Below are 23,167 nucleotides of genomic sequence, written 5' to 3' on the forward strand. Positions count from 1 at the left end.
GAAGGGACTTTAGAGATCTTCCAGTTCAACTTCCTTTTTTAAACAAATGATGAAGCTGAGAGCCAGAATGGGGACAAATGATTTGGTCAAGATCATATAGGTACTGAAAGGCAGAACTGCTTGGGACATAAGCCCAGGTCTTTTCAAAATTCAGTGTTTTTCTACTACACTTATTGGTTTTCCTTTGAACTATTTGTGGCTTGTTGAGTAATTGAAACAACACCTGGAGAATTAGTTGTATGTGGTTAAAAAACATGGGTATCTCAAAACTCAGCCACTGAAATGTTGAAATGGAAATGCTTGTTGCATTCATTGTATAGATGTAGAATTGAATATTTGGACTTAATGACAGTTTATTAGACAAATATCTCCATATTTTCATGATAAAGGAAGATATATATACACACATGTATGTGTTTATATGTGTATGTGTATATTATATGTGGGTATATGTGTGTGTGTATATATATATATATACACATATACACACACACAGAGTTCTTGCTTTATGTAAATTCACATTATGTAAATTCAGCTTTATGTAAAGAATTCTGAAAGGCATGGGAAGATTTAACAGAAATACGTATAAAGAAAGTTTGGAAAATAGTGTGCCCACAGTTCATTTCTGAATTTTGTGGATTTGACAAAGATGAAACTTTTGAAGAAGTGAGTAACAAGAGTATAAAATTAGCACAAGCATTGGAGCTAGAAATGGATGAGAATGATGTGGAGGAGTTGATTGAGTCTTATGGAGAAGAACTGTTGAATGAGGATCTGATTGATCTGCTAGTTGCAAAGATTGCAGAAGAAGAAAGGAAAGATTCAGAACTCGAGGTCAAACCAAAAAGATTCACAATGAGATAGCTGGCAGCAGCATTTCATCATTTGAGGGAATTTTTTCTTGTATTGAAAAGATGAATCCAAATACTTCAAGATTTTTTAAAGTTCAAAGACTAGTTGAGGATAACACTGCTTACTTTCATCAGATATATGAGAAGAAAAAGAGAACCACTGTCCAAACATGACTTGATAGTTTCATAAAAAAAAAAAAGTTGCACAGCCAACTGCCAGTGATAAAAGCTAGGTGGAGTGGGTGGGGCGGGGCAGCACACTACAAGCCTATGTGCATACTTTATCATTAACTTTACCTTTCATAATTCTGTTCATCATTATGGTATGGTATTTAATATATCTGAATTTTAGTACATTTTATGACTTGGTATTATCAAGGTATCCTTTTGTGAATGCCTTTGTTGTATAGGCTAAGTGAAATGGGTAGGTGGGGCAAATTTGCGTTATGTAAGAATCATTTTAAGTGGAGATCTGTCTGGCCCATTTGCTTAAAGGGGGAACTCTCTGTCTATATATATATACACAGACTGTGTATGTGTGTGTGTGTGTGTGTGTGTGTGTGTGTGTGTGTGTGTGTGTGTATTCTGGATTGGCCCTAACTCAAGCCAGTCTCTGGATAGTTTAGGTTCAATATTGGGAAAAAATGAGACATTCAGAGATCATTCAGTTGACAAAAGGAGATTCACTTAGCTTTAGCAGAAAGATTTTCATCAAGGATAGGTGCTGAGGATACCTCATATTGATTCAGCTGAGTGAAGCTCACTTGCCTGAGTTGCCCATCATGTTCTCCCAACCAAGTATCAAAGAGAGCACTTGGAACTCCTTGTGGCTGCTTTGTATTCAAGTGATCAGAAAGGGATATCTACAGCCTGAGCCTCTAGTCCATTGAGACAATCACGACTCAAGGATGGTCTCAGTAGTTTTAATGTAAAAAATAGCCTAACCTGCATGGGGCAAGGGTGAGAATATTTTTCCCACTATATGTGGTACAGGAGAAAAATCACTGTGATTGGCATCAAAGGACCTTGTTTGGAATCTCAGTTCCACTCAATTATGTAATCTTGGCAGATTAGGTAATCTCTCAAACCCTTTTTCCCCCTCAACTAACAAATGGAGAAAATTCTTACATAACCTACCTCACAGAGTTACTGTAAGGAAAGAACTTTGTAAGCTGTAAAGCACTATAGAAATGTGAACTATTGTTATCTGAAGAAGGTGTGATATAAATGAATGCAGTCTAGTTTGTTTTTTTTTCTTTAAGGGGTTCAGATGAAAGTGTATGTATCAACGGAGGATGCTTCCCACCCCTAAGTGGACCGATTTGTCAAGTGTTATTTAGTGCTTTTTATAACTTATAAAACACTTCCTTTCCAATAGCCCTTTAGGAGAAGTGGCACAAATTTTATTATGCTTATTTTCTGGAGGAGAAACTAGGAACTATAGAGGAAAGTGGTGTGCCCAAGGTCGCATGACAGAACCAGGTCTTCTAGTGCCAAATTTAGTGACCTTCACGTAAAAATCACCTCTATCCCTCCAGTAAGTAAAGGGAAGGTACCACTAAAGCTTTGCATTCCTATCCTAGGCCAAGGAACTCAAGACTGGGAACTCTCAGTTGCATGCCTGACAAGCTGGTTGAGAGCATGGTACCCTTAAGAAGATATAGCCAACGGAAGTGGAAAGACATACAAGGAAGGGTCCTAGAGTAGATCACAAGGAAGGAGGAAGCCTTAGAGTTGCACCTGAACTACAGTTGCATCCGTATACCCAATCTGCATGAATTTCTGAGTGGTTCCAAGAGTAATATTAAATGCCTTTATTTTCATAGCCTCATGTATTAATTACCCAGACCTATTGGTGGGGGATGAAAAGGGCAGTGTTTAGCCAAGAGAGGGGAAGGGGCGTTAGTAAGAAGTTTGGGGGAGAACGGATGCAACTGTTGATGTTCTAACCTAATGCCCCCATGATGTCTAATAGGCCAGGGTAAAGAGAGGAGGAGGGGAAAAGGGTAGAACATACATCTTTCACTTTTGTCTCCGTATTCCCAGTGCCTCGAACAATGTCTGGCACTTAGTAGGCACTTAATAAATTCTTGATTTATTAATTAATTTAAAAAATAATTGGAGATTTTCAGTATGAAGAAGAGATTACTTGCAGGGGTAGAGAATATAATTATTATCTTCACGTTTTGGAAGGGATATTACATTGAAAAAGCAATAGAATTGTTACAATTGACTTTGTATAGCAGAAGTAGGCAGAACATGCACAGAAGCAAATTTAGGTTTGTCTTAATAAAAGCTTTATGACCATCAGAAATATGTACAAGGGGAATGGGATGCCTAAGGAGGTAGTAAGTCCTCCTCCACTGGATGTCTTCAAGCAAAGATCTGATGACCATTTGTTGAGTATGTTATAAAAAGGAATCTCAGTCAGGTATGGGTTGAACTTATGAGATGTGCAGATAAATATTTAATAACCGGCTTCCTAGAAAAAATGTAACCACAACGCCCTTTTAGATTTAGTCTGAAGTATTAATATTTTCTCCACCATTTTCCTAAATCACATCCTAATTTGTAGCTTTTGCTGATTTTTGAGATGCAAATGCTCATAATGAAAAATGAACATTCAGTTCTTATGAGCCAGTAAAAGTTGGCTCCAACACACTCCTGTTGGACTGGATGGCTTTTGAAGTCTCTTCAACTCTTAGATTCTCAATGAAAAGGACTAGCCACAATCCAAGGTGTTCCTTTTAACTCATAAATTTTGTGATTCTTCTTCTCTAATTCTGTAATCTCAGCCCTTTCCTTGGGTATTTAGCATCCACTGTCCAAGACCCTAGGGAACCTTAGGAAACTGAATTTTAAGTGCCGTATTTTTCTGCCTACTTTACTGGAATGACTAGGATTATGTGCTTTGATCCTAATTCTTCTGAGATAGTGGAAGCCTGCTCTCTAGTGAATTAGAGGTGAGTGATGAATCCTCGATACAAGATGTGAAATGCAGTTTCCTCCTCTTGAGAGCCTTTAAAATTAAACCTTAATCAGGTGTTTCCAGTCTGTGCTAAATTTTGCAGATCTTTAGGTATGGATAGCACTGTATTTCAAATTCAGAAATTCAGGGTTTAGTCCTGGCTCTGACACTAGGCATGGGCAAGTCAACTTTATTCTCTGGCCTGGAACCCCTTGCCACTTTGTCCAGTCAATGTTCACTCCTTTACAAGTCCCAGCTCTGGGATACTCCCATCGTCTGCCTCCTCTGCTCCTATACCCGTACTGCTGAACATTGATAAAAGAAGTAACACATGAAACTTAGGTCCATTACATATTTGTTGCACATTCTCAATTGGGCAGGTCCTCATCACTAAGACTAATATCTCATCAAATACTTCACTGAAAACACTGAGGATATCAGTCATGAGTTCCTGCCTCTTCTCAGCTCTCCACTTTAAAATAATCTTATTTTCTTCTTTCCCCACTTAGTGTCAGATGGAGAGGTGACCTTCTCTTTGTCAAAACTAGACCTTTTACTTGAGCCTCTGATCCTATCCCCTCTTGTCTCCTCCAGGAACTTGGTCCTTATAGGATCACAAAATCATAGACATTTGTCTGGAGGGTGTAGATACTCTTACCAAGCTTGCTTGTTTTCTAGTCCTTATATTCAACATTCCATTTCCCATCTCACCTTTGTACAAGCTTTCCCCCATGCCTGGAAAATGTTCCTACCCCATCTCCATCCTTTTGAGCCCTCAACTTTCACCTCAAATACTATCTTCTTCAGGTTTCCTGTCCCAGTTCCTCAGAATTGCTAGTGTCCTCCCTTGGTTAATTACTTTGTATATATGTATATTTTTGTTAATTTTCTTTATTCCCATTGTTTTCCCCAATATAATATAAACTCCATAAGCACAAGGATTGTTTCATTTTGTCTTTGAGTTTCCAGTGCCTGACATACAGTAGACATTTAATAAAGCCTTGTTGAATGAATGGAAATAATTTCATTTTACCGAACCTCTATTTCCTTCTTTTTAAAAACTGGGATTTTAATAATGCTTGTGTTACCAACACCATGAGTCTATTTGAATATCTATGTGAAGAAAGTTCTTTGTAAACCTTGTAGAATTACATAACTGTAAATTGTTACTGTTATTTATAAAATTGGCTACCCAAGCCATTTTTTGGTATTCTGTTCGGGCTTTTAACATATTGACTGATAGACATACATATGATCACATCCTTTATCATGCACGCAATGAACATCACGCACTTAAATAATAACAATAATGACACTAACAACAATGACGATAATAGTAGCTAGCATTTATATAGCATTTTAAGGTTTGCAAAGCACTTTACATATGTTGTCATTTGATCTTCAGAACAACCTGGGGAGGCAGGTGCTATTATTCTCCCTGTTTTACAGATGAGGTTCCAAAATTATCCCTATTTTATAGATGAGGCAGACAGAAGTTAAGTGACTTGTCTGAGGTCTTATAGCTATTAAGTGTCTGAGACGAGATTTGAGCTCAGGTCTTTCTGCAGGCCCTAGGCTTTCTATATTGTACCACCAGGCTGTGTTAGACTAATGATGGCTGGAGGAACAATGTCAGGGAATCGTCTTTGAATGGAAAGAGGAGTCTGCAAATTGAGTCTAAAGGAGCCCTAATGGGGTTCTTTTTCCCTTGCTAGGCAATCCACACCTAGCAAGATGCATATTATGTATATATGGCCCATATATACTTCTCAAACATACTAGACAGAATACAGACCTTTCCGTAGTATGCCTATTACATGTAAATGAAACAGACACGTAATACAGGCACTTACTATGAATAGGCAGCTAGGTGACTCAGTGGATAGAGCTTGGGAGTTAGGAAGATAGGAGTTTAAATCTGGTCTCAGATACTAGCTGTGTGACCCTGGATAAGTCTCTTAACCCTGTTTGCCTCAGTTTCCTTATCTGTAAAATGAGCTGGAGAAGGAAATGGCAAACCACTCCAGTGTCTTTGCCAAAAAAAAACCAAAACCCAAATGGGGTCACAGAGTCAGAAATGACTGAAATGACTGAATAAATCTTTGTGGATGTTATATACACTGTATATGTACCATCTACATGACACATAGAGGACCAGACCAGGAATGCTACAGTTTGGAGTATAGGAATGCTATATTTGTGTCACAAATATAGCTCACAACACGTATACACGTTGCTTAGGCACCATCCACTTACCAATACTATCACATATGATTGACATATACATGATACATACACATAACTCATGTTATCCTCCCTACTTGCAGCCTCCTAATATATCAAGAATTGCTAGTAGTAATTAATCTTGGTTTTAGGAGATATATTTTTATGCTCTGGATCTACAAACAGGCTTTTTAGTCTTCATTAGGTAGTGAGTCTTTAAGGAGAAGTGGATATTTCTCGTGGTTTCCCTAAGCTGAAAATACATTTTTCTTCCTTGAATTGGGATCTGAGTCTGTGTATGTGTGCGTAAAATGACAAATGGGCTGTCATGGGTGTGTCATGACACTGCTACACTGGATAGTACACTGCTCTTCTGTCAACCTCATTGATATAACAGTAACAAGAGGGTCTTTTTGTACAGAACCAAAACTAAGGCCTGGGAAATGGGCCTTTCTGATCTTGGAAAATCTGCCCCAGGACAGGAAATTTGGAGGAATGCTAATAGAACTTGAAATTTTCTTAGGAAAATAGCTGAGGCCAAGCTCAGTGACAACATGATAATGGCAGGGACAGGAGAATAAGATTTGGCCTTTAGTCTCTCAGGTGAAGAGAGAGAGAGGTTGAAATCAGAGGCTATCAGGACTGGAACTCTGGCCCAGCTCATGAATAAGAAGGGAGGCCTAGACCAGGCATGGCTGGTGCTTGATGGATTTAGAGCCCAGGGGACTGGATGGGAACAATGGATGTTTGGACTATCTGCTGCCTGTACCTCACCATACTCTGCTACAGTCTGGTGGCAGTACTAAATCCCCCCTCCTCCCAATGCCCTTGTTGCCAGCCAGAGTAGGCTGCTTGGCTGCCCTCACTGGGATAGGTGAGCTTGGGGCCAGATGGAGCCTGGGAAGGATGGAGGAGATAGCCTCTTTCCCATTCAGCTATTTGTCCTGGGTCATGAGACCAAGCACCCTGAAGGGAGCCTTGGCCATATCTCAAAATGTCAAATTTCAGCAATCTGGCTGAAAGAGTTCTGGACTGGAAAGTTAGGAAACCAGGCTTTCTAGGAAATCCCAGTTCTTACATGACCTCTTTTTCTTCATCTATAAAATGAGGGGTTTAGATAAAGCGATCTTGAAGTTTCTTCCCACATATAATCATAGTAATAGTAACAATAACAATAATAAATGAAGTTAGCATTTATTAAGGTTTGCTAAGTGCTCTGTACGTGTTATCTTGTTTGATTCTCATAGTGATCCTGGGAATAGGTGCTATTATTATCCCCATTTTACAGATGAGGAAAACTAAGGCTGAGAGAGGTTATGTGACTTAAATGGGTCACACAACTATTAAGTGTCTGAGGCAAAATATGAATTCAGGTCTTCATGACTCCAAGTCTGGTGGTCTATCCATTATGCTGTCTAACATCATAATATAAGACTCTATGAGATTGTTCCATTTGACTCCATTTCAGCCTCAGTTTCAATAAGAATTGAATAAGCCTTGTCCAAGTGACTTCTCTCTGAAGGCTCAGCTTCCTCTTTACAAAATGAAGGAATTGAGTTATATGGCTCCTATTATTACTTTGAGGTCTAACATTTTTCTGCTTTCTTTGAGGGGTTTGTTGGGGAGAAGAGGGTTCAAAACCTTTATATCCTCTTCCTCCTCTCTCAAAGCATCTGTCGGCTCTCCACCAGGGCCTTGTGTAGTCCTGCATCCTCCACACATGAGAGCTGGTGTTCTGGGGGTTTCTGCCTTTATTCACAGAACAATGTCCATCCCTTGGTTTCCACCCAAATCTCCCACCCCACCCCCTGGAAGGTTTCTTTCATGCCTTAGTCCTTGTGATATTTGTCTCCAATTGTTCCAGGAATAAGGCAATTAATAAGCAATTAAGCTCTTTTACTATGCAACTGGCACTGTCCTAGGTATACAATGGCAAAAAAGGTCTTGCCCTCAAGAAACATATATTTTTTTAGGGAGACCACATTTATATGTATTTTATGTATATGTATAGAAATGAATAGGACATACTTTCACATTCTATTAAGAGACACAAAGCAAAAGTGGTGTAGTAAAACATTCTTTTAAAATGCACTATATTCAAGTTTTTTTTTCCTTTGAAATGTTTTTGCTTTGTCTTTTCTGTATCAGATCCTAATTTTCTCTCTTTTTCTTTTTTTCAGTAAGAGATGCAAAAAATCTAGTACCTATGGACCCTAATGGTCTATCAGATCCTTATGTGAAACTGAAACTCATCCCTGATCCCAAGAGTGAGAGCAAGCAGAAGACCAAAACCATCAAGTGTTCCCTCAACCCTGAGTGGAATGAGACATTTAAGTTGTAAGTATCATCATTCTAGTTGAGTGGGTTGGTAGGGATTGGGCTCAGGTCACTGAGAGATTGGGGAGGGGGTCTCTCTTAACTTGTCTTCCTTATGTCTCTGTCTCTCTCTTTCTGTCTTTCTGTCTCTCTCTCTGTCTCTGTCTCTCTCTCTCCCTTCCCTTCCCTCTTCCCTTCCTTTCCCTTCTTTTCTTTTCCCTTCCCTTCCCTTCCTTTTCCTTTCTGGGACTTCCCTTCTCTTCTCTTCTCCTAGCCAGGTTCCTCTGCTCTTCTCTCAAATAGGAAGAACTCATTACTTTTCAAGGCAGCCTGTTCCATTTTTGGATATTTCTAGTCGCTAGTAAGTGTTTCCTTATCTCAGGACTAAATTCCTTAGGTCTATGAAGGATACCTTTCAAGATAGAGAGGGAAGCATTTGGGACTCAGCCCCTTCTCAAATTGGATAATAGATGATAGATGTCTCTCTTACCAGTGGATGTGAAGTCACTTTCCTCATTCCCATAATGGGTTCTCAGAAGGTCATTATGAGGAAATGGAGTGTTAGGAAGAAAACTAGCCAAATCCAATCCCTTTGGGGTTTTCCTCTTATTCTCTGACTGTTTGTCCTATGTCTCAATAGTCATGATTTCTCATTGACATGGGTTCCCACATTGCAATCCATTCCCATCTTCTCATTCTGTGTAACTCTGGTATATGTTCTCAACCAATGTGAGAGCTCCATGAGCTCTTTTTTTTTTGTTCAACTTTTGTTGTCTACCCTCCAAAACTCCAGGGATTATGTTCTCTTTTGTGTGTTTTTACAATATTATTTCTATCAGTCTGTGCCTGGCCTCTAAGATTTATTTTCTAATTCCCCTTGATCTTCCTGTCCTAAGCAGGGAGATCCTCTCTTCTTCCCTCCTAGTTCACTTGAGAGAGAGGTTGGGTTTTTCAAAGGGACCTTATTAACTCTTAGAATTAGTACCTGTCATGCTAGATGGAGGAACTCAGAGGTCATTTAAGTCCTACCTCTTATTGATACAGAAATCCTAACTATTCCATCCCCAAAGAACAGTTCAACCCTTGCTCCTCCTGAATATTTCCAAGGATGTGGAGATTACTTCCTCTTGAGGAAACCCATTCCAATTTTGGACCATTCTATTTGTGAGGAATATAACAATTTGCCTTGTTTGAAGTTTTATCAAGTCCTTTCTTCTGTCCCCAAACAAAACAAATATAAGGCCCCTTACAAATGGTAATCTTTCAAGTATTTGAAGATGGTGATTATGTCTTCTATTTTCCAGGTCAAATATTTTCTTTTCCTTCAGTAATTCCTGATATGACTTGTTCTCTTTGCCATCCTCGTTGCTATCCACAGATTCACAGCGTTTCAGAGTTGGAAGAGACTTTGAAGGAAATCTAGTCCAATTTCTTTGTAACTAAGAACCTCCTTCACCATATCCCCAAACAACAGTCATCCAGCCTTTTTCTTGAAGACCTACAATGGCTCTGTCTCTACTACCACTACCTCTTAAGGCAGTCTATGCCATTTTTAGGTAGTTCTAATTGTTCAGAAGTTTTTCTTTATTCCAGATCTAAACTTATTCCCTGGAGTTTTCATTCATTGTTTCTCATTCTTTACTCTGGGCCAAGAAAGAACAAGTGTGATATTTTTTTTTCCACTTGACAGTCTTTCAGATACTTAAAGACACCCATCGTGTCTCCTGTTAAGACTTTGCATCTCTAATTAAAACATCTCCAATCACTTCCACCAATCCCTGTATGGCTTTACATTTCAGTATAACAAACTTTTATTAAGTCCTATTTGATAATCATTTTTCTTGGGATATAATGACAAAAATGAAACAAAATCTACCTCAAGGATCTTCTGTTCAACTGAAAGAAATAACATATGCACAGAGATAAGGTAATACAGAATGTCAAAATAATTTCAAGAAGGTGAGGGCACTAGTACCTAGAGGGGATTGGGAATAATAAATGAATGAATAAATAAATAAATAAATAAATAGCCTCGTATAGGTTCTCATATCAGTGGCACACGATCTGTGGAAGGAATCTAAGCATTGATAGAGGCTAAGGTAAAGAAGTAGTATAATCTAGACATGGGAGACCACCTGTGCAAAGGACACAAGTGAGAGATGTCATATGTAGGCCAGTTTGACTGGAAGCATGAATGTATGAAGAAAATAATATGAAATAAGATGGAAACTAGATTGCGGAGGTCTTTACATGCCCAGCTTTCTGGATCACTTTCTAGTTATTGTCAGTCTGCCATGCTTAGAAAGTTCTAGCTACTTTCTCCAGGACCAGATTAACGTTCTAGATTTAGAGTTGGAAGGGATTTTAGAGACTGTCTAATTCAACTTCCCCTTTCTCTAGATTAGGAAACTAAAATCTACAGAGTTCAAACGAGTTGGTCACTAAGATCCCTCCAAAACTCTGAATACTATGAAATTTACTTGTGGTCTCAAACTAGTATTTTACATTTTATCTTATGGTCAAGAGAGAATGATGGAAGTTTTGAGTAGGGGAATGGTATGGATAGATCTGTGTTTTGGGAAATGGCAAGTTAGTGGAAGGGCACCTAGGAGGCACAGTGGATAGAGTGCTGGCCCTAGAGTCAATAAGACTCATCTTCCTGAGTTCAAATCTAGCCTCAGACACTTACTAGCTATGTGACCCTGGACTCACTTAACCCTGTTTCCCTCAGTTTCCTCATTTGTAAAATGAGCTGGAGCAGGAAATGGCAAACCACTTCAGTGTCTTTGTCCAGAAAACCCCAAATGGGGTGAAAACAACTGAACAACAACAAAGTAAATGGAATGTGGTCCTGAGAGGGTACAGACTGGTAGCAGGTTATTACAAGCCAGAAGTGATGAGGACTTGAACTAGGGTCTCCAGGTCACTAGCCATTCTGAAGACCCTCACCTGAATGCTTTCCAGAATGTCAAGCTCTTTCCAAATATCTGCTGCTTAGAGTCGAACATAATACTCCAGATATGTGATCTAACCAGACATAATACATTCAATGGGACATTCGCCTGTTCTAGTTGCAATGTTTTTGTTAATTTAGCCCAGGATCACAGTCACATTTTTGTATGCACATCACACTGTTGACTCATACTGAGTTTGATTTCCACTTTAGAAAACAGAACAAAACAAAATCCCTCCCCTTTGGACATGATCCACCTTGCTATTGTTTGTCCTACTCATAGTTCTTAGAACCAGACCCAGTGCTTTAAATATGGTCTGGTCACGACAGAGTAGAGAATTTAGGGCAATCATTTTCTTTGTTCTGTACATTGTGTTTCTATTATGACAATATGAAAAGCTCAAACAAAACAAACACAGACTGTGAAATTATAAAATCTAAAAATAAATATTCTTTAATAGTCCCATAGATGGCTAGTGCAGATTCCTGGTTTAACTGTTTCCAATCTCATCTGCTTTGCCATTGCCATAATGATGCCTTAGGCATACTCCATGTGTCCTTTTTCTTGAAAGATAGGGATAAAGATGAAACCTGTAGCTTCATTAGTAGAGGGAATTCCTGGTGAAGATCTTTATCGATCAATGCCAGTTAACACCTTCTCTTCAATTCATGCTTTTAGAGAGACATATAGAGTACTGAGAAGTTAAGTGACTTACTCAGGGTCACACAGCTAGTATATGTTAGAAGCAGAACTTGAACTCCAATCTTCCTGGCTCTCAAGCCAGCCTTCTTTCTTTCTTTCCTTCTTTCTTTCCTTCTTTCTTTCCTTCTTTCTTCCTTCCTTTCCTTCTTTCTTTCTTTCCTTCTTTCTTCCTTTCTTTCCTTCTCTCCTTTCCTTCTCTCCTCTCCTCTCTTTCTCTCTTTCTCTCTTCCTCTCTTTCTTCTTTTCTCTCTTCCTCTCTCTCTCTTTCTTTCTATACATATATGTATATGTGTGTGTATGTGTATATATGTATATACATGCCCATATATGTGCATGTATAGACACACACATGTAAACGTGTATACACATGTATGTGTGTGTATATGTGTGTGTGTGTACATGTGTATGTGTGTGTTGTTGTTCTTAGTTTCTCTTTCTTCACTTTGCCTAAATCCTACCCTAGTTCCTCTTCTCCTTTAAAACCCTTCCCAGACTTCCTTAGTTACCTTCCATACGTGATCAGTCCTCCACATTTGCAGTATTCTCCACCCTCTCCTCCCCCCTATTCCCAGGTTCAGATTAACATCACAAATTCAGAATTGTAAAGGGCTTTAGAGATTATTTAATTCAATCTTCTTATTTAACATATTGGGAAACTCTACAGAGTTTGGGTGAGTTGATCACTAAGGTCTATTCATAGGTGAAAATCCTGTGAAAATTACCCAAGATGACACACCATGTTAGGTAGTGGAACCAGCATTTGAACTCAGATCCTGAGTCCAAGCCCAGCATTCTTTCTCTTCTTCTACTCTTGCTTGGTTTACAATTTCTCTAACCAGGGGTGATGCATTTATCTAGAAACTATCAAGTTTATAATTTAGTAATATGCCCATGGTAGGCCCCACTTTGCACCATTCCTGGCAGCAGTAGTACATTCCAAGTTTACTTAAAGCGCTAGGAGATAAGAGGCTGTAGAAGATGAGGGCCTTAATGGATGGATGACGAGGTCATCAAAAAAGTCTCTGCACATACTTCTTCTTGTTCTTTGTAACTTGCCTGGGAAATGTCCAGGAAGTACAGAAGTTGAAAGAACTTGTGACACTTATTAGCTGTATAGACGACTTGGCTAATCGTAGTCATCTTACCTCTCTCTCATTTCTCAACTACCGTGTCTATAAAACGGGGAGAACCATAGCTGCCTCAATATAGTGATTGTGAAAGAGTACTTTGTAAGCCTAAAACCCTGTAGAGATATAAATCATTATGATTGTCATCTTCACAATGTAAAACAACGTCTTGCGGAAATCTTTTTTTTTTCTCCTTCGTAGTCAACTGAAAGAGTCGGACAAAGACAGACGACTTTCTGTGGAGATCTGGGATTGGGATCTGACCAGCAGGAATGACTTCATGGGGTCCTTGTCCTTTGGGATCTCAGAGCTGCAGAAAGCTGGTGTTGATGGATGGTGAGAAACGCTTTTATTGTTTCAAAAGCCACAGCTGAGAGGTCGGAGTGACCCGATATTACACGCAGCCTTTCTCTTTCTCTCTCAAGTCCAGGGATTAAAGTAAGGGAGAGGGGAGATTGAGTTTCTTTCAATCATTTTTTTTTTTAAATCTGTGAATGTGGAAGAGGAACGAGGCGCTTGGTATAATGGAAAAACACTGGACTCAGAAACTGAAAATCCTGGATTTAAATCCTGGTTCAGTTCATTCGCTAATGACTTTGCACAAGTCCTTAAGCCTTTCTGAACCTCATTTTTCTTATCCATAAAATGGGGATACAGAAACATTGCTGTTGGGAGGATTAATTGAATAAAGTGGGAATAAAGCACTTTGGAAATATGAGTGCTCTACAAACAATTCAATTTAACAAGCTGGGAGCATGCTTAATTAAATTAAATGGTTAATTCAGTTAAGCACTTACCGTGTTTGAGCGTTGTGCTAGGTACTGGGAAAAGAGAGGAATGAAATAATCCTAAACTTCATGGAGTTCTCATTTTAGCTGAAGGAGAGAAGGTATACGTAGATAAATCCATCCTTGATCCTTGTACAGCGTCCTGGAAAAAGCAAGAAAGGCTTCACCCAGAAGGTAGCAGGATAGCTGAGTCCAGGGGGAGGTTAGGAATTCGAATCAGAGAGAGGTAAGGAAGGAGCTCCTAGGCAAAGTGGGGGAGGCAAGTTGGTACAAAGATGCAGAGATGGAATTGACCTCAGGAACAGCTAGTACACCGGCTAGGCTGACAGAGATACTAGATATAATAGAGAACCTTGAAGATTTTTGAGCAAGGGTATTTTAGGAATATTAACTTGACAACTGTGTGGCCAGTAGATTTGGAGAAAAAAAATAATTGGGGGCCAAGAGATTAGAGTGCAGTCTTCTAGGTGAGAGGTGATAAGGGCCTGAACTAGAGTAACATGATTAGAAAGAGGAGAATGGATCTGAAAGATGGTGTGGAAGTAGAATTGATAAAATTTGGGACCTGGATAGATGTGAACAGTGTGGCCAAGCAGAAGCAGGGATGATTTCAAAGTTTAGAACCTATGTGACTGCCCTCAACAAAAATACGGAAATCTGGAGAAGGGGTGGGTTTAGGGGAAATTACGATGTGTTCCGATGAGTTCTGTTTTAGACATGTTGAACCTGAGCTGTGATATCCAGCACTTAGCATACTGTCTGGCACATAGTGAACATTTAATATATGTTTATTGAATGAATGAATGAGGTATTGATAGAAGAGAGTGAGTACGATTTAAGGAAATGGGACTGAACTTGAAGTCACAAGACCTGGATTCAAGTCCTGCTCTTAGCTATGTGACAGTAGGCAGGTCATTTTTACCTCTGAGCTTCTGTCTTTTTATCTTTAAAATGGAGACAACAATCCTTGTACTGGAGCCTTCCAGAATTGTCAGGATTGTAAACACTTTGTAAAGTGTTATTTGAATTTGCATTACTATTGTTAGATACATGACGTAATGGCCTAGAATGTTTCAAACCTTGTCTCTGTCGCTTACTGGCTGTTAGGTGATAGCAAGCAAGTCATTAGACCTCTCTGTACCTCAGTTCCTTCATCTGTGAAATGGGTACACTAGGGTTTGTAACAGTCTTGAGGGATCTGACCTAGTATTATTTTTGGAAGTGGTCAAACTATAGGTCCATTCTTCCCAGGGATGCCTTAAAGAGAATAGCTGATCCAGCCCAAAATTGATATCCTTGTCATCTTTGTGCTGAGTCCACTAACTTTACTCCCACATTCAGAATTCCTTATCCTCCTGCTAATTACACAGTAGGAGCCCATCAAATCCCATTGGTAGCTGTTTAAGAGGTAGCTAAGGAGGGGAGTCAGTATGAATAATTCAGTTTGACATTGTCTTCTGGAGCCAGGGCCTCAAAGAAGCGTTGATTATGGGTTGCCTTCAGTCCCCTATGAGACTCTGTCCAAAGCCTGCAATTACTGTCACTTGTTACCATCCAGAAGATGAGCACAGTAGGTCTAAGAAGCCTCTCCTGAATAGGTCTATTCATTTTCCTGACTGCTTTCTCAGCAGGATATATGCCATTTTAATTTCCCTCTCTGATACTGAGGTCCCCCAGAGCTACAGTCCCCTATTAAGGGCCATGAAATGAGGTTCACCTCCCCTGTAGATGGCACAGACCTCAATCCATCCCCATGTGCTCAATTCTGCCACCTGAGCCCCTCTTTGATTATCTGAGAGCATGGGGAATTGTTTGCAGAATGCTCCAAAGGAAAGCTTGAATGACATCTGTCTCCTCACTCTTCCCCAGCCTGAATAACAGTGCAGCCTGCTCTCTGAATGAGATACTTCGGATATGGCAACAGAGCAAGGGCGGAATAGCATTATAATCTGAGGTCAACAGACTGAGGGTCAAATCCCTCTTCTGTCATTATGAGCTATGTGACCTTAGACAAATCATTTTGCTTCTCTGAGACCAAGTTTCCTCTTCTGTAAAATGAGAGTTCGACCAGATGTTCTCTGAGGTCCCTTCCAGTCCTTGCTCTAAGATCCTATGATAATTCAGCCACTCACAGCCAGATTAGCCATTTGAAGGTTGCCGGGGAGGAGATCAAACACATCACTTCCCTTTTGTAAAGTTGTACTTCATCAATGAGAATTGGAGCCCAGGGCAATTGCCAACATAGCTGATGAATCATTTTCAGATTTTTGGGGCGTGCCTGCTGGCTCCAAAATTTTGACTCTTATGATCTAGGGCTTAAACCAGAAGGATGGGTTTTGTTGCCTCCAACACAATAGGCAAATACGTTAAATATTAAAGCTGGAAAAGACTCTCAAACAATGTTAGAGCTAGAAGGAATCTTGGAACACAAGACATTCCAATGGAAGGCACCATAGAACATAGGATGTTAGTGCAAACAAGAATCTTATCAGTAATCTACTTTAGCTCCCTACATTTTTTAAGGGTGCACAGGAACTGTGATTTCACTGGATTAGGAAATTCCCACAGAGAAAACTCTCTTCTCCCCGGGCAAATCAGCACCTGCTCTGCAAATCAGAATCTTGAGAGTTACCTGGGGCAAGAAGGTTAAGTGATTTCACCAAGGTCATTCAGCCAGTAGGTATCAGAGGTTGGACTTAAATCCAGGTCTTCCTGACTCTCCAGAAGCCAGCTCTTTATTCACCATTCCTTGTGGCCTCACTGTCCTCGTTTCAAAGACACGATAAATAAGACACAGGGCAAATAACTGATTTGCCCAATGTTGTGCAGCAAATTAGTGGCAGAATTAAGACAGGAGCCCAGTTTTCTAGTCCTGTGGTCTTGCTACTTTTCCCTGTACCTTATAAAGTATCCCTTCTAATCTCCTTGCTGTGGGACCCAGGTCAAATCACACAACCTCTGTGAGATTCTGATCCCTATTCTGTAGAACAAAGGGGCTTAGCCTAAATGATTTCCAGGATCCCTTCTGACTGCAGGAGTCTATTAATCTGTGGTGCTGTAGAGGAGCATGCATTACTGTTAAATTTTCAGTGTGAGCATTTATACCTTGGCAAATGCTACAAATCAGGGCTTGATTTATTGTTTTTGTTGATTGTCTAGACTTAAGAAAATGATGGAGAAAATGTCACTGCAGATTAAATTTAAAAGTGTATCAAGTATACTTTTTTTTTCTTATGGAGAGTCGGTTGTTAAACATTTAGCATCACACCCCTGGCTATAGGCATTGTTCATTGCCTCAAAGGAGCTGGGATTTTATCAGTTTGCACATCCTCCCCCCCCCCCAATGACTTTTATGCTTTAGCAGATGGTCTTCATGAGTGACTGTGGTCAGAAATTCACTTTCTGATGAGCCTTGTTAAAGTTTGCTTGTTGGTTTTCAGATGACAGCCTTGCACAATTCATGGGGAGGCTCTCATTCACTGTCCTTCTGGACTGGTAGGAAGAACCTATTAGTTTGCTCTTCAAACATTTATGAACCCAGGAGTCACATCTATGCTACAATGAGGCATTGAAGGAGGGTGAATGAATGAATGAAAAAAAATATTGAGTGCCTACTCTGTGTAAGGCACTGTGTTAGAGGATACATATACAAAAATGAGATAGCCCCTGCCCTCAAGGAGTTTCCATTCTAACAGGAGAAGATAATGCATAGTGTTGGCTAAAGAAGAGAATATTGGTCTGAGGAGTTGCAGAGCCATAGAGCAGTCGATTGTCATGCTCTTTTAAGGAACAAAGATAATATTGATTTGATTTCTTTCCCAGAGCCAGAGGTGGAAAGTGGGATATAAATGGCAAGATGCCAGAGTAAGTCCTGGTTTCCTGGTAAATGATTAGATAGAATGTGAAACATAGAGGGTTGGTTGACTATAGATAGTGGGTTAGATAAGTTTGTAATCCCCCATCATTCAAGAACTCCTAATCCTGGAGCAGAATCCCAAAGCAGAGAGAATTTTTTCCTTTGAAGGGGGATAGTTGGGGGAAAATGATCTGTAAAGGTCTAGTCTGCCATGGAGGGATTGATTAGTGACCAGGCAGATGACAAGATATATTGATAGGCCCTGCTTCCCTGGTTGATTCCTGGATGGAATGATATAGGTCATATCCTTCATGGAGAATAGTGATATATCCATAACTGATTATTAAATGAAAATTGACTCAGGGGCATCCGGAGTTCAGGTCTTGCCTCTGACAAATTCTGGCTGTGTTATTGATGAAGTCTAGAGGTTTAGATTGTAAATATCTGAGCAGTGGTTAGATTATCAGATCATCTTAATGGAGATAAGATGGACCTTATATACAGAAAGACTATGGGAGGGATCTAGGAGTGGCCAAGTAGTCTGTAAGGTGATAGAACTCCAGGGGTGGCAAAAGGAGAATGGAGCCTAGATAGGATTAAAGGTAGAAAGTGGTCAGGGGACAAAGGGAGGTCTAGGCTAGGTTACTGGTAAAGAAGAATTGGGAGATTGGGTGTAGCCACAAAGAAAGGCCAGTTGATGGGGTTATAGCCTCAGGCGAACTCCAGAGATTTGACCGTGTGAGAAAGTTCAGGGTTTTTCCTTCCGGAGTCTAGATCTTCTCATCATTATCATAGGAAAATCACTAAACCTCTTAGTACCCCAACTGGTAATTCCTACTCAGAGGTGTCAAGTTATTTTCAACTCCCCATTCTCACACTTTTTCTCCTTATTAGCTCGCCTGGGTACAGAAATTGGGTTTTTTTCAAATGCCGCCCCCCCTTTTAAGCACTAAATAGAATCCCAGAGCAGATAATTGTTAAATTATAGAACAAGGGATCATTCTAAAATTCAGTATCAGCCCAGGAGGGGCCAGCAAAATCTTCAAGTTTGGCCCAAACCAGATTGAAATGTAATTGGGAAATGTTTTTTTTAAAAATACAATACAGCAAAAATAATGGTTAATTTGTGGTTTTCTAAGTCAACTTGTGTCCCACAGGGATCTGCTTCTGTTTGAGTGTGAGACCACTGCCTTATATTAATGAAATCACAAGTGTCGACAGAAATAAACCAACGAATTAAGGAATTAAAAAAATATGGTAAATTGGAAATCAAGAGACTTGCATTTTAGTTGCAGCTCTGCCCCTTGCTGGCTGTGTGGTCTTGAACAAGTCTCTTGCTCTCTCTCTAGTGTCAGTTTCCTTATCTATAAAATGAGTGGAATAAACAAAATGGTCTTAAGCCATTTTCTAGCCCTGATGTTCTGTTTTCTAAGAACCCTTGGAGCTCTAACATTTTAGCATTCTGTGATCTATTGACTCAAGTAACTGTAGTCAATTATGTAATGGTCACACTTTCATTTGGTGCTGAATGGAATGGTTAGATATATGCAAATATTTCATAAACAGAACTTGTATTTCTCCTTCACCCCAATCTCTTCCCTGCCCCCCCATCTCTCCCCAATGCCCTTGCATATTCTTTGCTTTTTTTTTTTTTATCATCTGCCTCTCACTGCTGGCTCTGACTAGTTTCTTTCATATGAAAAAATGGTGGAACTCTTATTTAAGTGCTGAAAAACTAGGATAAAAGGTATGACTACTTTGCAAGGAAATCTGGTAATTTTTTAATGTTATTTTTTAAGCCATTGCAAGGGAAAAGCCAAATTATTTTCCTTGTCACAGGATTTTCCTGGAATAAAGCAAAGGGAAATGGTCTGATGGCTTTTTGTATCTAAACATCTGCAGTAAATGAGGGAAAGTGACTCAGAGGAAAAGTCTATCCAATGCTAGGCACAGTGGAATAACATTTTGTTGCTTCAGTGTAGATATTTATTCTGAGGATAAAACCCAACTGAAAAAATGTTCCCTCCTTATCTCTGCCCAGAAAGAGGTCATAGAGTGAACTGGAGCTCAGACCAAGGTCAGATGAAATGCTTTGGCTCTGAATATTTTCTTGATTTAAGTCAATTGGTGATTTAAGCATTTTTCTTCTACATCTATACAACCTATTATAGGACTTCCGATCTTCTGACCTACAAAAGAGTTGACCAATGCATCTTTAAAATTTTGTTTGCTGTGAAGAAATAGGTTGCTGGTGAGAATGAAGATGAATTAGTTTCTATCCCAGCTGGGATGGGGTCTTCTTTCTCTTCTGCCCCATACCTTAGATCACCTCCTAAGGTCTTGGAGGGGGGTGGTTCTTGTGTATTTCTCTATGGCATGCCACCACTCACTGTCTAGCCTTTCTCAACTCCTCACCTTCACACTTTTTTTCTCCTTATTAGCTCACCTGGATCCAGAAATTGGGTTCCTCAAATGGTCTTTTTTTTTTTAAAGCCCTAAACAGAATCAGAGCAGATAATTGTTAAATTATAGAACAAGGGATTGTTCTAAAATAATTCTTTCCTAGCCACAGCACCATTGTATATTTTTGAATTAACTTTGCCTGGCCACATAGCCAGCCCCTATTGTAACAAAGAGAAAAGAACGCATTAGGACTCTTCCCATCCTCCTCTGGACTCCATTTGCAGATTCCCCTTTCTATTCAAAGGTGTTGCCCTGACATTGTTCTTCCAGTCATCATTAGTCTACCACATTTCTAAAGATCCATCAACTTTGCTTCTCACAAATTTAAAATTCCTCAAATACTGTCATAGCATAGCCTTGCCTATGTACCATTTCCATTTATCCATGGTACTGAGAATGATAGAGAAGGAAGTACCTTGTTTTAAGCAAACCTATCATGTAAATATCTGAATTTAACAAAGAGGATCAATTTGTTGTTGTTTCAGTCATTTTTTTCAGTTGTATCTGACTCTTTATGACCCCATTTGAGGTTTTCTCAGCAAAGATATTGGAGTAGCTTGCTATTTCCTTCTTTTTTTTTTTTTTTTTGCAATTGGGGTTAAGTGACTTGCCCAGAGTCACACAGCTAGTAAGCATCAAGTGTTTGGTCTAAGGCTGGATTTGAACTCAGGTCCTCCTGACTTCAGGGCTGGTGCTCTATCCACTGCGCCACCTAGCTGCCCCGCTATTTTCTTCTTCAGCTCATTTTTACAGGGGAGGAAACTGAGGCAAACTATGTTAAGTGACTTGCTATTAAGAGTCACACAGCTAGTAAGTGCCTGAGGCCAGATTTGAACTCAGGAAGTTGAGTTTTCTTGACTCCAGACCCAACAATCTATCCACTCTACCACCTAATTGCCCTAGAGGATAAATTAGGGAGTGATTTTTGTAAGAATTCACTTTACAAATAAATTCTTTTTAATAGCCAGCTCCTCTAGTTTGAAAGAGAAGTTGATTTTTTTGACAAATGATTTACATTCAACTTCTCACAAACACATCTGTTGTATAAAGTGAGTACAAACGTTCTGCAAGTAAATCAGTTTGCTCATATCTTGGTAGATAGAGCCAATCAATATATCGGATGTGATAAAACAAAAATAGTAGCACATTCCTCGTCTATCAAACGAAACACCTTGACAATGGGTCTGTTACCCAAGTTGATCAAGAATAGAATGTGGCCTTGGACAAAACTTCTTTTTCTCTCTAAGCTTCAGTTTCTTCATCCATAGAAGAGAGACAATAATACCCGTTCTGCCTACCTCACAGGGTTGTTTTTAGGAAAATGCTTTATAAAATGTAAACTGTCACAGAAATGTGGAATGATGATGGATAATGGTGATGAGATGATGAGTCCTGTCATCAGTGAGTTCTGTTGAAATGCTCTGAACTCTTGTTGCAGTTTCTATTAGCATTGGCTCATACTATGGTTTCCAATTAATGTGATTTTTAGATATTCTTTTATCAGGTTTGCTAAGCCTTTGCTCAAGTACCCAGCTGTGGATTATTCCTATTGTATCAAGGTTTTGGTTTACCCAAGCCTATTGTATCAAGGTTTTGGTTTACCTAAGACCTGAGTGGCCATGTCCTGGGGTTGTTCTGCTCAGAGTCATATAACATAAACAGAGGTGGGCAGGATAAGAGGAAAAAAAGCACAGGAGAGAAAGAGAGTTGATCTCAATGTGACATTTGATTGGGGGAGAGGGAGGGAAAAAAGACAGGGAAACAGGGAGCAAGATAAGGAGATGAAGAGTTGATTCAAATTTGAAGATTACATATAAGTAAGAGGGGCAGAGAGAAGAGAGGGCAGAGGAAGGAGGAGAAAGGAAAATACAGAGAGAAGGAAATGGGGGCAAGTGAGACAGAGAGAACATTTATTTCAACTAATATTCTGTGAGTGAGAAAGGGACAATATGAAGGAAAGAGGTGAAAATATACATATTAGGAAGAGTGGAGACCATCTCCTTATGTGATCCATGCTGAAAACCTGAGATTTTAGTCAGATTTCTTATGGTCACTGTTATATTGACTTCATAAAACTTTTAAGAGTGTTTAGTCATTTGTTATACAGTTGTCAGTTATGTCCAACTCTGTGTGACCCCATTTGGAGTTTTCTTGGCAAGGATGCTGGAGTAGTTTGCCATTTCCTTCTCCAGCTCATTTTACAAATGGGGAAACTGAGGCAAACAGGGTTAAGTGACTTGTCCAGGGTCTGGATTTGAACTCAGGTCTTCCTGACTCCATGCCTTGTGCTCTGTCCACTGTCCTACCCCGCTGCCCTGTTAGTCATTTAACATTCCTGAAAAGATAGCTCTCTCTTTTAATTGATTTCCCCCATTTCCCTTGAGCCTTTCCTGAATCTAGAAAAAAATTAGATGCTTATTTTTTTTCCTTCCTAAGCCCAGCTTGTCTACCAAGTAAACTCATATGATTCAATCTTTCTCTCTCTTCATTATATGTCAACAAAACATTTGGAGAAAAAGTACAAAACTGAATCAGCCATAAGGATTTTTGAGCCACCCAGGGCTGCACATCTGGACGTTTTACCCTCCAGGAGGTTCCGTTTCATGACAGGATTAACTGGAACTGTCAGTTATCCAGATTGTGACCTTCATGATGCCAAACTTCCAGATGCTTTCACATTGGTGGTGATTTAGAATAGTGTAGAAAAAGAAAAAAAAAACTCAGTTGAAAGATTGACTGGATTTTCAAAAAACAAAATTCTTCCGTAGATATGTTCTAAAAAACACTATCTAATATATATTGAATTGACTTGAAATACTATCCTATCTATCCTATCCTATCCTATGCTAACCCATCCCATCCCATCCCAGTTCCAGAAATCCCCATCTTACTCCTACCTGATCTCAAATCTCAAAGCAT

General features: G+C 39.5%; 1 protein-coding gene across 2 annotated transcripts in view; it reads left to right on the forward strand.

Moving 5' to 3' along the window:
- PRKCB (protein kinase C beta) overlaps positions 1-23,167 on the forward strand; it is a 623,945-nt gene that overhangs the window by 348,505 nt on the left and 252,273 nt on the right. For both annotated transcript variants that reach the window (XM_027859746.1, XM_027859745.1), the window contains exons 6-7: positions 8,223-8,379; positions 13,343-13,477. In XM_027859746.1, coding sequence (XP_027715547.1) covers positions 8,223-8,379; positions 13,343-13,477 — 292 coding nt within the window. The remainder of the gene's footprint in view (positions 1-8,222; positions 8,380-13,342; positions 13,478-23,167) is intronic.

The sequence above is a fragment of the Vombatus ursinus genome, unplaced genomic scaffold (assembly GCF_900497805.2).
Source record: "Vombatus ursinus unplaced genomic scaffold, bare-nosed wombat genome assembly UNPS02014171.1, whole genome shotgun sequence".
Lineage (NCBI taxonomy): Eukaryota > Metazoa > Chordata > Mammalia > Diprotodontia > Vombatidae > Vombatus > Vombatus ursinus.